This window comes from Monopterus albus, unplaced genomic scaffold, assembly GCF_001952655.1.
Source record: "Monopterus albus unplaced genomic scaffold, M_albus_1.0 scaffold93.1, whole genome shotgun sequence".
NCBI classification, from domain to species: Eukaryota; Metazoa; Chordata; class Actinopteri; order Synbranchiformes; family Synbranchidae; genus Monopterus; species Monopterus albus.
The window spans coordinates 1,682,277-1,706,119 of record NW_018127973.1 but is presented as its reverse complement, the minus strand read 5'-3'; the positions used below and the strand labels follow the sequence as shown (position 1 = coordinate 1,706,119).

The following is a 23,843-nucleotide window of genomic DNA, read 5'->3' as shown; positions in this document are numbered from 1 at the left end:
ATAAGTCTGACGCTGTTTGCCAACTAATCCCAATAGTTAACATAACTGTTTAGTTTTATCCGTAGAAGGATATCTATGCTAAGTGTACCACCAAAAACCTAACCGATGTTTGGAAAGGTAAATAGATGGGCTAGTTAGTTGCTTAGTGGCTCTCAAGTTAACGCAAGTTGTGGTGCAAAGTTGGCTTACTTTCATGTCTCCGATAACAGTCTGGAAGAGTCCCCCGAGCGCGCTGCATTCCTTCTCGATAACAGCCTCCATTTTCAGGACCAACTCCAGTGGTCAGTCCCGACTCGGCGAGCCGCTCTCAGTTCGCCAATTCCACTCTCCAGGAAAACCAAACAAAAAACTACCGGTAATATGGACAAAACACCAACAAACAGGCGTGTGGTAATTTCTACTGCCTTGAAATCACCGAACAACTTTCAGTCAAACCTGAAGGTACGCAGGTCGGTTTTGCTCTGATGCGCCGTTTACTTCAAAACTGAAGACGCTGCGGGGACGAAAAAGAGAGATTTAAATCCCCCTCGTCCCTCTACCCCGCCCCGCTCATACCCATGCCTGGGCCGTGGAGAATTTTCTGCAATTTACGATTTGAAACTACAAATAACCCACAATACTCGAGTAGTAAGGTTAACTCGTATGTTGACAGGTAAATACCGACACTCGAAGCGTCACTCTCTACCTTCTTAACACTGTGTGAGAGGGAGGATAAACAAAACGAGAAACAAGCGTCGTCTGTTTGAACTAATAAAACATGCACTTCCGGTTTATTTTTTCCTAGAATAAAAATATTTGATTATGAATTCTTTAAAGTAATCCCAAAGAGACCAGTCTCGCTAATACATAATTACACCTTTTTGCTCAAAATGAGCATTTGGCTGAAGTTATACTGCGTTAATCGAATAGGATATTTTAAAAGGCTATTAACATCTCACAATAGCCTATACACAAAAGACGGTGTTTACATCATTGAAACAATAAATAAATCAAACGTGAAAAGGATGTTCATAACACAAAGTACAACCCACTATTTTAGAACGTACTTTTATTGCGAAAGAAGCTTTGATGCGTCCGGTGTTATTCTGTTTCACTTGACGTCATGATGTCAGCGGGTGCAGGTGAGCAGTTCACGAACGAGCGCACCAGGAATAAAGCTAGGTAATTAGAAGCTTGATCTTTTTCAGTTTTTCAGGCATACTGTACAAAAGCAGCGCCAAAACAAGTGCTGCATATATAGCCTACATGAACTGAAATGAGCCTACTGTGTCAACTCTAAACAAAGTGTTTCCTGCCCTATGGGCAATGATGGAAGACATACTCAGATCCTTTACTTAAGTAAAAGTAACAATAAAACGGTGTAAAAATACTCTGTCACAAGTAAATGTTCTGTATTCAAAATGTTACTTACATAAAAGTATTAGAGTCAAAACATACTTAATGTTCTGAAAGTAAATGTACACATTAAGCAGAATGGCACATTTCACATCACATTTAATGTTGCAGGTGGTAAATAAGGAGCTAGTTTAACTAGCTTATACTAATTTGAATTACTGCTAGGTAGCTTGTGAATTTTCCACCATAGATCACTGAGGTTTTATAATTATGCTGTATTTTTTGTATTAATCTGGTTATGAAAAGTAACTACTCATTAAAGTTATACATTAAATGTGGTGGAGTAAAAAGTACAATAAAATGTAGTGAAGTCAAAATATGAAGTAAGAGAAAATGAAAATAGTCACATACAGATACCTCAAAATTGTACTTAAGTAGAATATTTGCGTAAATGTACTTATTTACTTTCCACCACTGCCTATGGGTTTTGCCTGACTTAAGTGCTGATGGTACACGGATATTGCGCCACCAGCATTTAATGTTGGATGCTAAAATTCTGCTGTTTATGTATAAACATTGGATAGAGTAAATAATAGACAGTTTTAGGGAGACACCAAGTGGCTGAAATAAAAATAACAATATAAAATCTCTGCAAGGAGTTGAATAATTTTGACCTTAATGACAATTACAGGAGCAAAAAATATTAATTTATTGCAGTACCCGCTCTACAGTGCATCAGGACATTTACACATTTTTTTTTTACAAATTGCTGCATGATACATATTTACATTTTTATTTAGAAGTCAAATTGAAAGTTTACAAGAGCAACTGAAGTACTGCAGCATACTATTATCTCTAACAATATTATGCTGCTGAAAAAGCCTGTAAACCTGGTTAAATAGTACAAGCAAGTACCCTAGTTGGTGGCGAATCACATTCCCTATTACACCCTGAAGATAAAATAATGTTTATGCAAAGTATCTCAGTGAATAGAAAATATGGCAATATTCATAGGAATATGCTAACTCCATTCTTGTTACAAAATTGATTCGATACACAAGCAACAAATGTTTTCTGTACTGAAGTGCAAGTTGGAAACAGGTGAAATAGATCCAGATGACTGCTATGGAAGCAGCTGCAAGAAGTGCTGCTGCCTGTGACACAATTACAGTCTAGTATATCACTGTACACTTGCAGTGTTTTGCTTTCTTAAAGCCTCTATGTGTAGGATTTGAAATGTTTTGACTTTGGCAGCTCATAGGGGTGACATCAAAAAGGCTCTTTGATGGACAACAACGCATCCCTGTAATGACACAAACACCTTTTTTCCCCCCTTCAGATGCTTTATTTCTGTAGTTTAAAATGTCAACAACAGCAGGTGCCAAAATCAACCAGTGTTCATTTAAACTATTTTAATACCAACACTTCTAATACAAAAAACATACAATAAATACAACAAATAAATCATGTTGTAAGAAAAACAGTTATTGATTTGGACAATTTAATGATGCATCAACAGTTACTGTATGATAATGGTCAGACATTACTTTAAACACATATACTTAAAAGACAAAAGTGTTTTTTTTTTGACAGAGTAAATTACAGTAACTCGGCAGAATGACAAATTAATTTAAATTAGCCCTTAGTCAAGTTATATTTATTAGTAAATCAGTGGAGCTAGCCACCTAAGACAGCACATGCAAACTTTAACACAATGATCATAATAAGAAATTTGAAATTCAAATATCGACATATAAATAATGGCACCATAAAAATGTCATGTTAAATCTAGGGTGAGTTTACAGCTGTTCAGCATCAAGGTTACTGGAGAACAGTAAAACAATTCAATCAAACATTAATGTTCTGTTATGCATAACACACGGTATTAGCAGCAAACACAAGCTTGTTTTGAAAACTGGAAATATGTCCTCCTGTGAGGATGTGACTTAGGAAAACCAAACTGTATGAAGAACAAAGTGGGAGGGAAAACAAAACCTGTCAGAAGCATTAGTTACATCGTACCAAACGGCCCTGCATAGCCTCAAAAAATGCACAACTTTACCAAAATTCCCAAATGAATGAATAAGCTGAACAGTGAAATTGTTGGTAAGCAGCCGAGGAATCAAATTCATATGGTACTGACTAGACAACTGCTATCCTTTAGAGCCCACCCTAAGTCTACTTGAAACCAGTCCTTTCAATGTCTCAATAGACAAATGTACAAATAGCTGTACAAATATTATTGTCCAGAGCCCTTGACAGATGTTTTGACTGATGCAAAAATATTGTCATCTACACTTTTCCACGGTATCCTTGATGTTTGCTAACAGAGAGTTTTCCATAAGGAAATTATCAGGTTTGCAGTGAACTGAGCTGAACAGCACTGTTCTCTATGGACAATGTTGAGGTGTTTTAATACATGCTGAAGTTATGAAGCCTCTGTAAAATTAGTTTATGTTGCTTTCCGCCACCTTCTGAAGCCCATCACCATACTGCAGCCGTAGAATAATGTCACGATAAATGCAAATATCTGGGACACAAAGAGTAAATAACAGTCAACCAGTTGGTCAGGAAACAAGGCTTTAAACTAAAATAAAGCAAACTGAGTGGCACATTTCTAAGGCTCTCGGCAGCAAATAGTTGATATTTTTTTTACTTAATAATTGGCTAAAATGATTTATTACAATTAGAATGGTAACTCTTCTGTCAGACTGACTTATTGTTTCAAAGAGATGTAGTATGTGGAATCAAAATTTGTACAGAAATTATACCAGTAGTATAATTAAACTATGTTATCTGACTTTTTGTTTTATGTACCATTCACATTTCAACAGTAAATTAGGCAAATGCAACGAGAGAGCCCTATATGTCCATCTACTGTGCTTATACAGTATATTTCATTAATCAAACTGGCTCAATCCATGAATGTGAAAGCATCTACATAAGTGAAAATTTGTCATGACAGACAACTGAACATCACCTGTACAGAAAATGTACCTTGTGAGTTCCACAAGTTACACATTTTTGGACAGCACCAACATAAAATATGACCTAACATAACTGACTGTCTTTGTCAAAGAGGATTTTTTTCATACTGTTTTAAGGCCAAAAAGACCAAAATCAAAGTTCAGTCAGCAGGGAGGTTTTTTGTATATGTAAATGTGTCAACAGAGGTGTTTTAGTTTTACCTTAATAATTATAATTAACTTAATTATGAGTGTATTGCATGCAATATTCCATACTTAAAAAGATATTCAGCACTTACCGTGGCTGCCACATTAATACTGTACTTATTGCCTGTCAGGTTGGTGACTATATTGCCCCACGGGTTGGTTATATGCAAGAGAGTGTCAGAGTTGTTAAGCATTGGCTTGATGGAGACTCCTCCATTCGCTGCTGTAGTTGCCGCCTCCAACACGAAGGCAGTAAAGTAGAAAAGCAAAGCTAAGAAATGGTACGTCACATCCTGGGGGGAAAACACAGAAAGCATTAGAAGAGTTTGAGGTCTCAAGTGTAAACCTGCTGACCAGCTGTTAAATTCCTCTACCCAAAACAAAGTGTGGAAAATGTTTTGGGAAGAAAGCATGAACAACATTTGAGTTTTATTCCACTGGGCAATTATCAGGTAATAACTGCACTGATTCCTGCAGTTATCTGTGCTTTCTGACATAGTGAAGCCTTTATATTACTTGTAAAGCATGACATGGTAGATAAAACCAACAAACAAACAAAAAAAAATCAAAAGACAGAGGAACAGATAAAAGCTACTGAGGGACAGAGACAGAGGGTGTGTCAGAGAGTAAAGAAGGTTAATGAGAGTCTGTGGTGTTGACTCTTCTGTGAGCCCTGCGGGACTACAGACAGGTCTTTGTTGTACTTTGGCGTGAGCTCATCTTCCATGCCATTCATTGTCCAGCTGAAAACAAACAACCCCACACGCCTGGCTACTCCTGGGAGCACGCCCTGGAGCCTGGGGCAGGGCTGGCTCTGTCTGAAGGGCCAACCTTGACACAGAGTCCTCTACAAGGGCGTAACACAAGAGCATGGCAAAGGCAAAGTTTAGTTTTTTTTTTCTTCTACTTATGACAAATGATTTAAAAATGCACTGCACAGCAGAACTACAAGGCTGTCATGTAATACTGTGTTCATGTTATCTGCTCACTGAATTTACAATTCCCGTTTAAAGCAAATTTCTGAGACAGAGCACCTGGTCTGTTTGTAGATTAGATTAATATTACATGTGATTTGTAGACTACAGCCAAAATGTGTTGCTGACATGGCAGCCCATGCCCTGGGTAGCATGTTGTGCCACATCTCAAAAAGAAAGCTAAGCTCAATATGATCAAAGTTAGGCTAGTGGAAGTATGCATTCATATTTCCCATTATAAATCCTGACCTCACTGACTTTGAATTATGCTGAACAAAAGCACCATTGTTGTATGGGCTTGTTGGACTATTCTGATAGACCATATTCAGGTTCTGTTCATGAACCACTACTACGGGGTCTAGATTGTCCTTCAGGCCACCTGATGTGTGCGTATTCAGGCAGTCACTTATGCCTGTCATAGTAACAACTTGACCGCAGTATACACTGGCACCTAGACTGGCACCATCAGTAAGAACATGGTCACAAAAGCTGCCAGCAGATATTGTGTCATTTTAAATCGAGGAAGTTTAACTGCTTATCACAGAAACAACTCACATAAAGCTTTGTATGCATGAGTCAATGAATCAACAAGCTGCCTCAGTGCACAGTGAAGAGACATACATTTATGTTTGATATTAGTGAGCACCTGTTTTAATTGTAGTTATTGGTATGATGGTTACCTTAGAGAGTAAAAATTCAAATACAGTGGGCCTGTCTCCAAGATTCTGTCAATAACCTTCTCTAAGATGCTCTACAATAGACACACACTATACAGATGTGATGTGAAATAAGTATTTCTTCGCAGATTTTACATGATATTGTGAATATAAAAATGACATAATACTTCAAACAGTATGTGCATTCTTTATATTTTCTTATTCAGTAAGTGTGTTCACACTTCAGTAAGTACCATATAGTTGTGAGTGTGAAATTACAAGTGCCATCGTGAAGATGCACTCTGCCTGCAATCACACTGACAAGAAATCTTTTTAAATCATTTTAAAGGAATAATGTATGATAGAAAAGTTCATGTTTTAGTTTTACCATCTTTAGGCAGTGAAGATCAAGAGATATTTGGGTGGCTGTAGCTCAGGATATAGAGCAGCGGTCCCCTAACTGGAAGGTCCACGGTTTGATTCCCGTTCTCCCATGGACAAACATATAAAGAGGAAGCTATCATCACTACATTCGACTACTGTATTACATTAATGCAGGTCAACTGAAATAGTGCAGCTGTAATAGGGCTGACCTGCAGTTTTGCCACTGAACCAGATCTCTGACTTTCATGCACCAAACAACAGCTGCTACTATGACAGCATTACCAAAGACTGACAACCATCTTAAATTTCAGTGATTGCATGTTCTGATAACCTGCTGCATTTGTTTGCTGTTTTAAATTGTTTTGTTTTTTCATTTGAGACTGCGACTTTTCAAGTCTCACACTGTTTTTCAAATACAGATTTCAAAGACCAAAATGCAGACTGAATATTACTCAACTTTCCCTCAAAAAATAGAGGGTGTACTTTACTTGGTATTTTCCAAATGAAGGAAGGACCTCAAGCTCAGTAGATAGACTGATAGATAGATGAACCTATTTATCTATAGCTCACCAAGAAGTTCCAATCAGTATTGATGCGGTCAGCCAGGCCGGTGATGAGGAGCGCGAGGTAGGCGGAAGAGAGGAAGAAGGTGGTAACGGAGACAAACATCACCCAGCCCTGCAGCAGAGGTACGGGCACATTGGAGGAAGCCACAAGGATCCATACTAAGCCACCAAATAACTGGGGATATCCACACACACACAAAAAAATCACATTGGTGACAGATGCAGTATAAATAACACTGTACAGTACTGTACTGTATATGCTGACATTCAGTCTCTTTATCCTCAAGACAGAACAGACAAGATGACTGCTTGAACCCCCTATGTTTCAGTGATTAGTTACTGGCTTGGCTACAGTTTATGACACACCATCAAGATTCCATGCTGGTACCGTGTAGCTTATTGTACTTGTCTCACTGGATACCGATTCATGTAACTCAGGTTAAGATGGATGCTGTTCCTAATCAGATAACAGTACACTCTGATTCCCAAATTTAAAATCTGTTTACCTCACTGCATGCAACTCATTGAGGCCATTTTTATGTTGCAGTAGTAACATGTGGCCATGGATACCTGACAGTGCTAAAACCAGCCTGCTCTGAATGAATGTAACAGAGCATTAACACTGAATTTCATTGTCAAAGAAACTGTATCTAATTTAGAACACACACATCTGACTGGGCCTTTACTAATTCTACACTATACTGTATTTGCCTTATTTTAAAATAGCACTTATTATACAGTCTTATACATCAATACCACCTCCTGCTAAAACCGACCGGTTTCTTAGTGTATATCTGTTTCTAAAGTTGGCAGCAGGATACAAATTTTATTCTGTGAGACCATATGGATAAAATACACTGCGTTTGGTTACAGAATACATATTGGAGTAGCAAATGTTATCTTCAACACAGTTTACTTTGGACAAGGGGTAAAACGTGAAGGTAACACAACTGATAAAAGTACTAAAGCATATGGTGTTATGAAACTTTAAAGCAAGTACCTATAGACTAGTTACCATAGTTAATGACAAGCACAACATGGCTTTAACATCAGGTAAAACCCAGCATTTAAACGATTCTGTTCACAGCTGAAGGCCTGTGTGGTGGCCTAAAAGCAAAAACATGCTAGTAGATTCCTCTGGTCAACCCTTAACCACTTAAGGTGAGGAACAAACTGCATTCTGGAGCATCTGTAGAAATGTGAAGAGCATTAGAGAGCTATATACTAACATTAGAACCGCTTTAACACCATGCGTACTAAATCTTACCTATTATTATGAAAACTAGCATTTTTTAAAATGTATTTTACAAACTAACTTTTCATAACACAAATGCCATGTTTCTACACAATGTTAATACAAGCCGGGACAATTTAGAGCCACATTCAGCATGAGTTCATATTAAAACTTGCTGTTCTTGAACCAGTTCAATTTAAGGAGAAATGAAAAGCAACCAAAAGATTGTTCTGTGTAGTCAAATAATCCTAACCTTAGAGCATGTAAAGTCATCATGCAAGTCACCTTGTGGCGCTTAAGGCCATGAAGAGAGACAAAATAAAGCTGACACGTGATCTAGAACTCATTAAAGTCTGGAGAGGAGATGATCATAACACATTTGGTAGTTTACAGGGCTACAATTCAGATTTGAGCTTTCAGACCTGGCAACATCACTTAAAGTGGCATTTGCCTCTGCTTTGGCTGTCAAACATAAGCAATAAACCCAGCCTAGGCCAATCACAATGACGATGCGTTGACACCGTGTGGCCCTGTGTAGTTCACTTATCAAACACTAAAGATCGCAGTGCAAGTCTAAAACTAAAGTCTAACTGGACTCGCCATTAATTATTAATAAAGACATGTTGGCTACGGGTTAAGCAAACTCCCACAACACCACCGAGGTCACTGATAAATATATGAATGAATAACCTTAAAAGAAAACGATACTCACGATTTCTAAACAGACAAGGGCTCCAGAGTAAGTCCTCAATACTTCCAGACCTAAAGGTAGAGAAATAGTTGGCACTGGGAAGGAGGTGGCGGCGGGATTAGTGGCTGGTTCCGACATCTCTCTTCTCTCTGTCTGCCCCCTTCTCCTCTGCCTCTCACCCTCTCTCTCCCACTAAAATGTCTCTGTGAAACAAAGAACGTGAACAGCGGGGGAAATTCCTCTGGAATCATGTGTCCCCCAAACAGGTCGGACAGGTGCGTGGGCCACTCCCTGGAAACTGATGCTACATTCACAGACCTCACGGAAACTCCAAACCCCGGTGTCCACGTTGTAAACCCCGTACAGCCTCACTGGAACCAAATAAGACACAGTAGCTGACATGGTTTGAATTGGTTGGTAATTTTTATTTGGAATGTAAAATGGTGATTACAGATGCAGTTACATTCACCCCACAATTTTAAATAGGCCTACAAAGACATATCAAGAAATCATACGGTATAGTCTTTAAGCAGCTATAGAAATCAAGGTTATATGTAGAGCTCCAACTGTTGGCAAGATGAAGACCATAAAATGTGGATGACTAATATAGCTATTAATTCATTCATAGGTAGAAGTTGCTGAGTACAACTGAAAAGGAGATTTGAATTATACAGTATCCATTATCAGTAATGATAACTGAATGCATTTCACCTTGTACTGATATAAAAAAAAAAAGTCAGTTAATGGTTATGACATGCTAATAAATTTGGTTTTATGGTTCTGAGCTGTGTGTATCAGTCATTGCTAAGGTACTATAGCAAATCATAGGGTGTGTTTGCAATGTGCTAAGAGCACAGCACACTTCTTCACTCCTGTTTTTGCATGGTTTTTATGCTCTCTACACCAAAAATGTCAATTCTAGGTAACTCTGCAGTCATTCACAATCATCTTGTACTTTTGGTAACTCCAACAGTAAATGAAGCAGAAATCTTACTTGACTCCCACTGTGTGACCAGCAGACACCACAGCTCAGTACTGAGAAAATCAGATAGTTTGAGTCATAACCAAAGCTACTGACTCCTGTTAAAAAAGAAATGATTGTTTAAAAAAATCATGTATTTAGTGGTTAACCTTCACCATGCAGGAACAAAGACTCTTAAAAGTAAATATTGGTTAAGGGCTGGACTAACAGCTGATAGTTGATTTCCAAACCAATTCAACCACATTTACTGTACTATTCGCACTAAAACATGAAACTGCAACATCAAGTGTTAGAGAGTAAGTGTTGAAGACAGTTTTTTAAACACATGGTGAAATAAAATTGCTATTTTGTCATATCCATTTGTAAGAGCAGTTTCTTAGAATAAGCCACAGTTAATGTTTAGCCAGGATTTGGGTTAGGTGAACAAATGTTGACATAACGTCTGTGAGAACACTGGGCATACTTCAATTGACTGTGGCTAGCAGTTATAACTAATGCAACCTGTATAAAACTCTATATCCCATTGGGGGTTGAATTGCCATTCTTCACATTTCAAAGTGTTCTTGGGGGGAGACATTGAACCCCTAGATGCCTCTGATGGCCAGGTCAGCACAGTGCAGGAATAACACCACCATTTGTGTGTGTTTGTGTGTGTGTGAATAAGCAGTGCAGATAGCTGTCTTGGTTCTGTACCAGAATTCCTGGTGTGTGTAACATACTTGGCCATTAAAAGTAATTATTACTATCATTTTGATGGTTCTGTACCAGAATTCCTGGTGTGTGTAACATACTTGGCCATTAAAAGTAATTATTACTATCATTTTGATGCTTTATTCAACAAATCTGTCCTTTGCTGCTGCATAAATAAGAAGTATTCAGTGCGACTGTTTGAGTTTGAAACCACTGAAAATAGAAAATTTGTCAATGTATAATTCTTTTGTCCATCCCTTTTCTGGTTATTTAAGAATCAGTAGAAGAAAACATTCAGGAGCTACAAAACTGTACATTCATACTTTTTGCTTTGAATCAATAATTATTGATAAAAGCATGAACAAAATATTAATATGCAGTATTGTAAACATGTAAGTAAAGTCATTTATTTAATTAGCCCCAATCAGTGGAGGCAGAAGGCTGCCCTGCGACAGACCCTGCCCGAGGTTTCTTCCATTAAAGGGAGTTTTTCCTCCCTGCTGCCACCAAGTGCTGCTCAAGGGAAATTTGTTGAGTTTTCCTCTATAATAATAATAATAGTAAAGTCTTTGTAAAGTGTCCTGAGAAGACTTTTGTTACAGTATGATTTGGTGCTATACAAATAAAACTGAATTGAAATTGAATTGAATGTCACTTTAGCATTTATTTTAATGCTTTTGATTTTGTAAAAAAAACAATACATTAGGAAGTAACAGCAGGTTATATGTGAAGTATATAAAAGTATAAATGTATATACAAATGTATGTACTTTTACATGCAAGTTTCATTGACTCATAATGGTGCAGGAGAAGATGTTCCTCTGTCTCCTCCTCCTCCTCTTCTTCTCTTGCTCTTTGGAAACTCACAGATGAAGAACATGGTGGCGTTACACTCCACATGACCCCATGTTCCAGTGCTGAGCAGCTCCACACAACTGGAGTTTGTGGTGGGAGATAATGTGGAATCTAGCTCGTCCTCTTGACTCCAGGCTGCAAATCCCTGCAGGGGGCTGGAGTCCACATAAACATAACCACTTGTTCCATTCTGATGACAAGAACACGGGAGAAAAATAATTATGATTTGGTCCTAGATACTCGTCTATTGTGAAATCAGTGTCAAAAAAGAGTTTTTTTCCCCACTAGTTTAACTCTGTATTGGCATCCTGTGTAGTATGATCCTAAATCCCTGATCATAAGAAGAAATAAAATCTGCTAAAAACCTTGATTCATCTTGTATAATGGTAGGTTAATACTGTATTTTGTTATGGGTTTTTTCACTTGTTGCTATGCACGCTCATGAAGCTTCACCTCATCTACATGTCCAGTGACCTAAATTTTCATCATCTTCCTAGGTCACATATGCGATGACCCATGTGGATGTCCACATACAGGCCATGATGGTTTTTTTCTTTCTTTTTCTTCTTCCTCTGCCATATAGTTTATGTCCTGTGTTCTGTTGCTCTTTATATAGCTCTAATTTGTTCTCCTTGTTTTTTGTGTTCATTCTTCATTCATGCTTTCCCTAGTATTTCCACTGAGTGTTGTTCTGTTTATATTGTTCCTCTAGTTGTGCTGTACATATAACTTAACATAATAAAAATGTTTTTAAAAAATGTGTCCATGCAGACAACAAAAAGTCTCAACTATGCATCGTAATGCTTGGAAAACAGCTTGTAGACAGGGACATTTGAAGAATGAGTAGGAACGCATGCACATTTCTCATCTGTATCCACATGAGGGTGTGCAAAGCTGATATGTTTCTACTTTAAGACCAAAATCAGACACTCCACCTGCTGCAGTGTGTGCATTATGTTGTGCTTAAGACCACTTACTGTGTCTTGGTTTTGAGCCTGCACTCCTATATAGATTCTTGTCAGTCCTGCCTGACTGACATAGTCTGCCATGAGGCGGTTGGCGTTTCTGCTTTTTGGCATGGCCAGGGTGCCTCCTTTTAGTTTGCAGTTCATTGAAGCCTCTCTGAACCTCTTGGGCTCCTTCACTAGCAGGTAATAGCCATCTTCTGTTTCCTTCAGCCCCAAGATGACTGCACAAAACAGGGTTAAGAGTTAAAGGTTATTTGGAGTTATGTAAGTTCAGTGTTTGCTGTGGTAATTAGCTGTGTTTTTCTTTACAAAGAACAACAAATTAGAAGTCAGTGGACCGCAGTGTAGTATTAATTTTTGTCTTTAGTATGTCAAACTGAGAGCTGTTATACTAGTATAAACCTGTCCGCCACGTGATTTATGGGGCTTTATAAAACAAAATGAGCGCTACCTTCAGTGTGGCAACTTCACTATTCTTAGCACATATGAAATAACCAGAAAAGAGCAAGAAATGGAAATAGAATGTATGAATTTAGCACCCGCCCAGAAACCTAAATATTGGAAGTAATTCTTACAAATGAACAAAAGGCAAATCAGTTTTCCAACATAAGAGATGTTATAGACTCACCATTTTTCACAAACTTGACAGCGTTCTTCAGCTTGCCTGTACTGACATCCAACTGTCCAACCACCTTCCTGTACCTGCCACAGTCACATGTAGTGCCTATGAGGGTAAGCACAGGATTTCAGTGCACACAGGATTTAACCACACAGAATCTCCTTCCTGCACTGCATCACTGTGTTCTCTTCTTTTCTGGCTTAGTTGTATGTGGGTGACTTTTACTGTACATCTGCCATCAGACTTTGTAGCTCCTCTCATACTGTATATAGTTCCCCAATTTTAAGTGGCAGAAAGTATTCAAACAAGTACACGTAAAGTCATCACAGTTTAAATATTGGTTGTAGGTTTTATGCTGTTAATGATGGGTTTGGTCACAGGTATCAGCCAACACTACTGCAGCCATCATCTTTTTATGCTTGTATTTAACACTGCTCTACTGTACTGAAGCAGTACAGAAAGAGTCTAGAGTAACTTTATAGGTCTCAAAAGAATATAGTTTTATATAAGCATTTTCTGTCCAGCTCTTTTACTTGTTAAATGTAAATTTGCTGTAACAACATGATGTCAGTCTGTTAGGAACAGAATAGGGCTATATTGAAAACAAGCAATGCACTGTGAACTTACTCACCTGGTTTGCCTTTAAAACCAGAAGGACCATCCAAACCTGTATCGCCTTTGTTGCCTCCAGAGGAGAAATATCACAGAAAGTTGTTAGAATAAAAACATCTGTGATCCTGTGATTCGGTTTTCTTATTTTAAATTGCTTACAATATAAATTAATAACAGTGTGATTCCTGACCACCAATAGTTCAACTTCTTGACAGTTTCTTCTCCTACTAATGATGTTGTGCTGTATTTACAAAAGATGACCACTAGGTGGCTGTATCACACATAAAACGTTTTTTAGCATGACAGCACACACACAGGTTTAAATTTACTCAGGTCAAGGTTTACGGTGTTTTTACGGTGTTATAACCTGAACCTGCACTTTGTTCCAAATAGATTTCAAAATGGCCACACACGTCTGACATATAGAAATGTGGGTAAATTGTAACATTTGTGTGTAAATGTAAACCAGCTCTTTCTCAACATATATGGACTTATTCTTAAGCTTTATTGTGGAAATTAACCTGAGTGGCAGTTGCAGATTTTGGGGAAGTGGACTACAGTACAAACATCACAATAGGCTTGTGTTCTATGAGGAAGAGCCACAACAGTGATACACAATACTTGTACAATTTCACCAGCTGAGTTATTTTTGTGATTTGTTACACCGAAAAAAAAGTGAAAACATTAATAAATATGTGAAAAGTAAACATTTCTGACAACATTTTGACCTATTGCCAGGATACCGATATTACAGCATATATGACGCTATCAGGGAGCATACAGTGTAATACCTCAAACAATATTACCTTCTTCTGTATCATCATCATCTTCTTCTATGTATCTTAAATGCTAACTGATTTTCTAATGTAGACATTACTTTGTTTGTAATTCTGCTGCAGCCAACATTGCCCAACAAACAAGCCTTTTTCCAGGTGTTTTATGAGCTGCAGGCACTCAGGATCAAGGAAAATCCAAACCTGTGACCTCACTTCTTTGCCTCAAATGGCCACAGCCACTTTCCTGTAAGCGTATTAACCATAATGAATACTGAGAAAAGTGAGCACTTAAAGTAAAGAATGAAATTATCCTCCCTGGGCAAGGCGACTGGCTGACATCATATCGTATGATTATGTTTTCCTCTATCTTTGGATGTGATAACAGGAACAGGAAAGTACAGACTTTTTAAACAAAACACAACTGGCTTGAACCAGCCCTCCTTGTGTGTATTAGTCTTGGGACTCATTAAGTTGACTGATTTGTGCAGAAATGTCTATTTTGCTAATTTTAATGTTTTTAAGAATGCTTATTCGTCAGTAGTCCAAACTGAGGAGACATTCAGGGAATGCTTCTTTTAGGCAGTAATAAAATCGTTAAGGTCCACAGTGAACACAGTTACATTTTTTGCCATATTTGTAGCTTGATGTTAACAACACTGGGCTCTTTTCTGCATAGTGAAAACTGTTCCTGGAACAGAGACACATCTATACACATGATAGTTATAAAGACCACCAGACTTTCTCACTTTTGGAAAATAAACGAGAACCTTTCCTCTTGCTGCACTCTCTTGCTTGGTTACTGTATATGTTATTGTGTGCAATGTATTTTTATTAGGAAAATTAATGAAAATCAATATGGCCTTGTTTTTACATTACAGTATAGGGTTATGTGGATAAGGCAAATATATTAGAGAGACAGAAGGTCAAAGACGGAAAGACAGACAGTGTTAAAACCATAGAACCATGAACGTAAGATTAAAAAGACTTTTTTGTTATACCTTTGTCTCCATTAGGTCCCCTCTTCCCCGTGTTGCCCACTTCTCCTTTAAGCCCTGCCTCTCCTGACACTCCTGAGGAAAAAAAAAGAGAGGAGGAAGAATGAATGGAGAAGACTGGAGGTATTTGGGACATGACAGCCATCACAAGAAAACAAATGGACTTCTTTTTATCCAACAGTGTATACAGTATACCTGGAAAAATTATGTAAAGAGCCATAACATCATAAAGATCCCTTATTTTTTTGGAATAAGAAAGTCTGCTGTATATTTTCAGTTACTCTGATATCTGTACAGAGGGTGTAATCAACAATGTTATGGTAGACTGAAAAAGCTTTGAGGAGTTTTTATAAGCATCTGTATCGATCATTTAGATTTAATGGATTCAATTCAATTCAATTTATTTATATAATGCCAACAACATCAATTGTCTCAGAGCACTTTACATAGTCGAGTCTAGACCTTACACTATTATAAGGAAAACCCAACAAATTCCCCTTGAGCAAGCACTTGGTGACAGGGGGGAGGAAAAACTCCCTTTAACGGAAGAAATCTCCAACAGACCCCGGCTCTTGGTGGGCGGCCTTCTGCCTCAAACGGTTGGGGTTAGTGGATAGAGGGAGAAAAGCAACGAGACACAACAGGTTGTTATGATGGCATGAAACATCAGAAGACATAATGTAGCATGCTAAGTACCTTTCTACTCTCCATCACTGTCCTACTAGGATTACAATACCATACCATACAATACTATATGTAGTATCCACAATATACATATACACAGTACACATACATCTACAGCATATACACATATACAGTACATACAGTAGATATACACACATATAATATATATAATTAAGTATTATATATACATATATGTGTGTATAGTATACACACACACCATTTACATACATAACACATTACAGTATTCTAATACTGTTCCATGTAGTCAGTCAATAATACACAAGTAAATGTGCTGACGAATGGGATGACAGTCCATTTCTGATTACTGTGATTTGTCTGGCTGCTTTACTATGAAGTTACAGTGACTTAGACAAACCCCATATTCTTGGATATTACCGCGAACGTGTATGATGGTGATTATATACTGTATCAGAGTGAGTGAGAGAGGTACTGTGTGCATTTCAGTGTTGTGCGTGTGTGTATGGCCAAGAGAGTAAAGGCCAGTTTGAGTTTTATACCATGGAAGCGAGGACATTTTTTCCAGTCCTCCACTTTCCGACACACCTTCAGAAGGCTTTTTGAGAGCTAAGATTTGTTTATATGGTTTAGGTTAAAGCAAGGGTAAGGACTGGGGTTAGGCCTTTACAGAAGTGTGTGGGAAAACTACAGAGCAGACTGAGGCGCTCTGCCAACACTTGAATGAGTATTTCCTCAGGAAACTATTCAACTGAAAATTGATGGCATTTGAAATACTAAGTGACGCACTGAGGAGGCCTATTCCTCTTAGAGGGATTTGCCATGTACACACACAGCCAGCAATTCACTATTATTTCCCATTTTCTTCTTTCTCATGTTGATTTTCTACTTGATTCTACTTGCTTAGTGAGGAAGTTGTGAAGTTTTGTGGATTGTGTGAGGTCCGTACTCTGTAAAGCTCTGGTCTTTAGGAAACTCCTCCATTTCACTCTAATCTGTATGCAATTTCTGCACAATTTTATATGAATACCTGAGAAGCGCAGTCACAAAGTAAATATTTTGTCAACACTGACCTGAGAACTGATTTAGAACAGTGATTGTAGGTGTTTGTTTTTTGCCATATCAAGAAATGTAATCTGTTGGTCTCTTGTTTCTCCTTCTGTCTATAAAAGTTGATTGATGTTGTTTTCTCAGTGCTTATGCTTGCCAGTTAAACCGTCTACATAAACGTCCACATAACAGTCCTTGCTATCACTGCAGTTGCTCTTTATAATGACCAACCCCTCCAACTGGTTTAACGTCTGGATTCTCCAGCTGCTGGAGAATAAAAGATATGAAAGCCTTTTTTTCTAACTACGGAGTTGTTGTAAACAAGCTTAAGCAATTTTGAAAATGTTCACACTGGTCTCACCAGATTACACTTTTCAAAGGCTATAACAAAAATACAGGAGATTAAAACATTAAGCAGCCTGACTGTCTGCTCAGTCATAATGACCAAATATAAATACCAGTATTTCTGCTTTTTAGTTTTTTGTGAAGTTTGGAAAAAGAGACCTGTCACATGAATTAGAGTCCTTGAGCCACATTTTCCATTTGTTGTACATAGGCTTCATTAGTATCTAAATTAATACAGGGAATACATGTGTCATCTGTTCAGCTGCTGACGTACATTACAAAGTTTTCATAGGAACCTGCAATCAAACATGCACACAAAAACCTGCAGCAGTTATAGACACTTATATGAATATCTGCTGAACAGCTGAAAACGGTTCACATACTTTCTGAAATGATTTTCAAACAAATACTGGCATTTTATTTGTCTCCCATCTCACACAGGCTGATGAGAGAACTGTCTATTGTTATAAAGGGTGTGCACATACTCCATGTGTGTGAGGTCCTCTGTGTGAAGTTATTAAATTAAACAAACATCTGCAGAGAACAAGAGGGCAGCCAGAACCTGTGTGTGTGTGTGTGTGTGTGTGTGTGTGTGTTCTGTTATTGTACTGTATTATATGTTTCTGAGTTTAGTGAGTGTACATGTAGATCTGGAATCTGGATCTGCTGGAAAACATGTTAAGGACGAAACCAAATGTGAGGATTTTTGTGTTACATTTACATTTATTCAAAATGAAGAGTATTTTTAACTGGGAAGTGATTTGTAAGTGCTATTTTTGTATAGTGTGTAGTAGTAAGCTTAAAAACACACAACTTGTTATGGATTTTTAAAGTTCATTTAAAAGATTTTAGAATGGCCAATGAGACTATTTCATCAAATTCCAACCAAAGGAACTTTTTTTCAAAGATTTTCTGGGGTAAAACTGGATCACAGAATTCTATCATGTTCAGATAGTGTTATTCTTAAACTATGCTTAAAAGGATGTGAATTCTCTCACTGCATCAGCAGGTAACTCCCCATTTTAAGAATAAAAGAGCATTCAGGGAGAAAAGACCATTTGTTAGGCTTAGAGTGCTCCAAAATAAAATTAGTTATTTGGAAAAACAGTAGGGTTTTGAAGGAGCATTAGGCTTCAGTTGCCTCAGTGTGTACAAATGACAAAGTCGCCAATATGTGGTCAATGCCATTAATTGTGGGCCGCATACTTTTGGTTTCATGTTTTTTTCCCCTTATTTGAGCAATATTCAAGTTGTCTGATTCTACCTTGACTCAAGGTTATCCAACTCGTGTGGGTGCCATTAAAAGAGTCACTGTGAGTATGCTATTACTGCACAATCTTCAACTGCAATCTGCTAACAAACCACACTGGATTTTATTTGGATTATAATGACAAGAACTTCACAGATCAAAGTCTCTTTATAAACTTGTAGCCTGAAGACAACATGTTTGCATCAATTTGGGAGTGCTGAATTAAGCTTCTGGGGGTAACAAATGTCACTAACCCACTCCTCATTTCTGCTTGAGGCCAATGGCTCCAGCAGGCTACATTAGCCACAACTAGCATTATCCAGCCTTATTTCCCACCAAACTGTTGGTGGTTGAATTGCATTACAGGTAATGTGGGCACCAGCTTTGAATGAGGAACAAGAATACATGGAAATACTGTCCCTGGGTTTGTCTCACTGGTTTCATTCCTTCTTTTTACTGTCCATTGTGAGTCCTATAATGTTACAAGACTGCAGTGCTGTATGCTATAGTAATAAATAGATGGACGTTAGATACCTGGAAATCCTGGTGGTCCATTCTTCCCCAGTTTCCCTTGATCTCCCTCATCTCCAGCCTCACCTAGATCTCCTGAATTAAGAAGGAAAGACTGTAATATGCAAACAGAAAGCATGTTTCCCATTATGTTTTGTGCACAGTTAAATTTAGAAAGGACCTGTCAGAGACATGCTAGTAACTGAGTGTACGCAGCAGTGTGTAGAGCTGGCTTACTTTTCCAGTATGGCAGTGTTTCTGTATATTCCCATGGAATATCAAAGCCGTCACAGGATAATGATACATTATCAAAACTGTCAGTTGGCTAAGACCTACACAGCACAGTACTTTGGTCAGTGAGTGTTTGCGTAGGAGTTCCAGTGCAGGCCCAGTTGTGGGTTTGGGTGCAAGTCCTACTGTGAGGCTAAGACTGAATCAAAAGTGGATGCTTATAAACATAGGTTTCTTCATATTCCTTTTCAATATATGCTCAATCAAGACAGTGTCATTTTCAAAAGCACCAGCTCCATAAACATATTAATGACTCATACTTTGCAGAGTTGAAAGCACAAATGAGGTGTGGAAGAAATATCTCTGGTGGGTCTAAAGACCTCAAACAATCAAGCAGCTTTAATGTTTAATGAGTGTCTGTTAGAGTTGTAATTTTGCCCCTGTTGTTGATGCCAACAGCAATTTATGTCTTGTTAAGCGTTGGCCTTTGAAATGAAGGACTAACAAACTCCCTCTAGCCTGGAGAAGTACTTAGGAAAAATGATTATTAAATTCTGCAGACTGTGTAGACATTTCAAGTAACCTAAATCATTGCATTTTTATGTGACTCTGCAAAATGTTTTCCTTTTGTGGTCTACTAAAGTGACACTATGTGCAGTATATTTGCTAATATGCTTCACTTGTGTGGTTACGGTGTCACAGCACACAGAGATTTCCCAAGTTAAGTATATTCTTGCAGTGCAGTATGATCAGTCTGCCATAACTGAGTAAAACCGACTCTGTACTGCAGACAAATACAAGACAAATCCCTCACACTGCTCATCACTTGTGTTCACTTCACAAATTTCTGTCTGCAGTATTTGATCCTACCCACCTGCAAAGAAGACTGTATGGTCTGCAAGAATTTGATTTGAAGGAGAAGCTCATCTAAAATTTAAACACATTGTACCAAAGTGTTCTGACCCACAGTGTCCTACATTTGTACTTCTCAATGAAAAAAACTAAAAAAATTTTTTAAAACAAATCTATTTTAAAATGTTGAAGTCAATGTACCAGTAAATGCAATAAAAGAATGTTTATTTAAATAGGTTGTGTGGACATTTTTGGAGTATGAAACAGAAAACAGCACATCTGACACCCACTCAGATATGTGGCCATGCACACACTCAGAGACCGACTTTGGTCAGTAGTGTCTATGATGAGTCTTGTACAAATAATCACTTCAGTTCAGTGGCTGCTGTCTAAATACACAAGGTCACAACAAGGCATTGTTTCTTATTAGTACAAAAAACTCACTGGAAAGTTAACAAAATGTCCAAGTGGTTCATACTGTACACACACTTCCTAGGGAGTGTATGTGATGTTAGTGCTGACTTGTCTAACTTTCTACCCACACCACCACCGACTTTACAGTTCAGTTTTACTATTGTAAAATATCTGCCCTAAGAGAGCCAAACTGATATGCACCTTCTATAAATTTCCTGTTAAAGGCTGGTTTTCATCACATTGACCTTTGGTTTTTCTTGTTTACCCGACAGACCTCCCATCTCAGTTTCTGCATGTAAGTTTCTGAAGTAACAGCTCCCTAATGTTCTTTTAATCCAGACCTGAAAGCCATGTTTTCAGTAGCGCGAATGGAGCTGAAAAACTGAGCTTCACTTAACTGTATTTTATTAGGTCTGCCTGTCTGAATCAGCAGGAGAACAAGCTACTGGATGTCATAAAGTGAAAACACACACGGTGGGAGTGTTCCTTCCAAAAGACCTTGGGGTAGAAGACTGCTAAGTAAGAAACTAATACCCATTACATGCTGCTACTGCTGTAATCAGCTCTCTAAACCCTGAAGCATTAGAGGTGCTTCCTTACAGTTTTCCTCTCAGACCTTTTTTGTTTGACATATACTGTAAATTGTAAGGACTTTTTTTTCACTTTTACACAGTGAGTTCATAAACTTAGCATGCATGCTCTCCAACAGTATAAACAAAAAATAGCAAAGATTGCAAGAACCTGAGAATCCATGTTACCTTTAGCTCCAGGCAGGAAGGAACTGGTGCAGACGTCTGGAGATGCAGCAATGCAGCTGAACGCAGCCATGAACACACAGAGCACCAACAGTTCTTTGCTGCACCTTCTTGCCATCATCTCCCATTCATCACTGGCCAGTGTCTAAGATCCCAGACTTTAGGTTTGCTGTAGCAGGTAGTTGCTAGCACCAACACATTGGCTGTGCAATGTTCCTCGTGTGCTAGTATGCCACTACTGATTGTTTGAACTGTAGGACCAGAGGATCATTGCTCCACTAATGAGCAAACATACAACACTGCACTGCTGTTTATAGAACACACACACTTGTTTATAGAGTCTTATCAGTTACTTGTCATAATGTCAAACAACACTTAACAGAGTATTGCATTCCTCTGAGTGGCTTGTCCCTTGGAATTTGACACGAGGTTTATTTAGAAATGCACTTTATAAAATATTGCTGTAACTTTGCTTGTAGAGAACCCGTCTGAAGTTTTAGTTGTGTAGAGTAAACATGGTGGAAGCATTTGCTTTCAGTTTGCCAACTTGATTGTTTGTTTAGATGGTACATTGCCACAGAACTGTAGCTGTTATTTGAAATATATATTTTTAGACAGGACATGTAGACATGACACCATTAATCCTTTACTTTACTTGATATAATTCATCAATATAACAAAACCTCTAACCATGCTTCTAATTTATAGAAAGTTAATTTGGTTAACAATCCTTTTTTGCATCACAGGCCTTCTCTCTTTTTGGAAACTCGGTGTAGAATGAAAGCTGTTAATACAATGGAAATCATTAACCTCTAGAGTCCCTGCGTCCTCATATGAGGACCGCACAGCTTGGGTTTCCAAAGCTCAGGACTCTAGAGGTTAAAGTGAGAAAAGGTAGATGGCATCAGTTGAAATAAATAGTTTGTTAAAGTACAATTTGCACAATTTAAGATATTACACTACATATAGTCTGGATAACAATGAAGTAGCCGATACCGAAATGTCAGATGAATCAACAGGAAAATGATCTAAATATTTAGGTTAATAACTGGGGCTTGATCAGCAACAAGGGAGTAGCACCTCTGGGCCTGCAAATGTTTTCCTCTCTTCTCCTGCTTCTCTTGTTGTTTACTCTTCCTCCCATATCACTAATCATTTGGATGAAGAGGTTTATGCACACACACAAACATAAATGCACATTGTTTGTGCACATGTACATGCACAAACCAAAGACATGCGAAGCCCACAAAAGGCACATGACACAAAAAGTGGGTATATACAAGAACAACAGTGCAGCATGCACAGATTATTATATAGTTGCATTTTATGCTTTGTCACTGAGGATTCGAGGGTTTGGAGGTCTTGAGGGGACCGAGAGAAAAGAGGTTGGGTTTTAGAAAAGTGGAAAAGAAGCAAACATATAATGAAAGAATGCGAACTAGAGAAGAAGACAAAAAGCTACGAGACAGAGCAAGGACCAAAGAGGAAAGGACAAGAGTGTGGTCAGAGCCACGTGTTTCGGCACAAAGAGGGATTTTCTTATTCAAATGTTCTACTTTCTGGAACGTCTTAAGCTGTCCATCAGTAGAACGAGTCATCAGGGGCATTAGTGCACCCAGTTCTTTGAGGTACAGGGAGGAGCCATTAAGCGGGGAGACCATTAGTTGAAAAAAAAAAGATTCATCTTAATCACACATAAATTTGTGTTCCGTGAGGGATTCAGTTGGCTATTCATCACCTTGAAAGGCAGCCACTTTGAGTAGATGCTTCGTTACTTTTATTGTAGTTGGCCTGTTGTAATGATATTTATATTTACTGACAGAAATCTGTCAAATACACCCAGTATTGGCTAAGAAATTACAGCACATGTTTCTGCTTATCTCAACTGGTGCAACCTAGGGTTGCAATTGTATGAGATTTTCACGGTATGATAACCAGTCTCAGACAATATCACTGTTTCATGGTATTACAGTATATGGAAGTACACAATTATTATCAGCTGTTATTATCAGCTGCAACGACCCTTAGAGGAATGAAAACAAAGGGGTCTTTTTACTGTAAGTGACTGTGACAGTTGATTGAGCTGGATTGCAGCACTAGATTGACCCTAAAAATAAACACAATTCTAAACATGGTAAAACAAATAAATAAAAATGAAAATAGCATATAAGTATAACATATTATATAAATAAAGCATGTTAGCATCAAAGCTCTCTAAACAAGTACTAAATTACTGGCATATATATGAAGCCAATTTTTCTGACAATT

At 38.0% G+C, this 23,843-nt stretch overlaps 3 protein-coding genes across 13 annotated transcripts in view; all 3 read right to left on the bottom strand.

Annotated features, from left to right (window-relative positions):
• LOC109964876 (metastasis suppressor protein 1-like) overlaps nucleotides 1-741 on the bottom strand; it is a 59,951-nt gene extending 59,210 nt beyond the window's left edge. For 6 of the 11 annotated variants that reach the window (XM_020608458.1, XM_020608462.1, XM_020608460.1 and 3 more), the window contains exon 1: nucleotides 190-741. In XM_020608458.1, coding sequence (XP_020464114.1) covers nucleotides 190-261 — 72 coding nt within the window. In that variant the 5' untranslated portion in view covers nucleotides 262-741. The remainder of the gene's footprint in view (nucleotides 1-189) is intronic. The other 5 variants (XM_020608453.1, XM_020608454.1, XM_020608455.1 and 2 more) reach the window with 5 other exon arrangements.
• Nucleotides 742-2,282: 1,541 nt separating this feature from the next.
• On the bottom strand, nucleotides 2,283-9,349 carry mal2 (mal, T cell differentiation protein 2). The gene is made up of 4 exons (XM_020608377.1): nucleotides 9,035-9,349; nucleotides 7,093-7,263; nucleotides 4,601-4,801; nucleotides 2,283-3,865 (listed from the first exon to the last, which is right to left on the bottom strand). The coding sequence occupies exons 1-4, from the start codon at nucleotides 9,149-9,151 to the stop codon at nucleotides 3,788-3,790; spliced, it is 567 nt and encodes a 188-aa protein (XP_020464033.1). The 5' UTR covers nucleotides 9,152-9,349; the 3' UTR covers nucleotides 2,283-3,787.
• Nucleotides 9,350-11,477: 2,128 nt separating this feature from the next.
• colec10 (collectin sub-family member 10 (C-type lectin)) lies at nucleotides 11,478-21,693 on the bottom strand. The gene is made up of 7 exons (XM_020608443.1): nucleotides 21,579-21,693; nucleotides 19,348-19,419; nucleotides 15,513-15,584; nucleotides 13,758-13,811; nucleotides 13,136-13,231; nucleotides 12,517-12,728; nucleotides 11,478-11,729 (listed from the first exon to the last, which is right to left on the bottom strand). Exons 1-7 carry the CDS (start codon nucleotides 21,691-21,693, stop codon nucleotides 11,478-11,480), a joined length of 873 nt encoding a protein of 290 aa, XP_020464099.1.
• Between the last annotated feature and the right edge of the window lie 2,150 nt (nucleotides 21,694-23,843).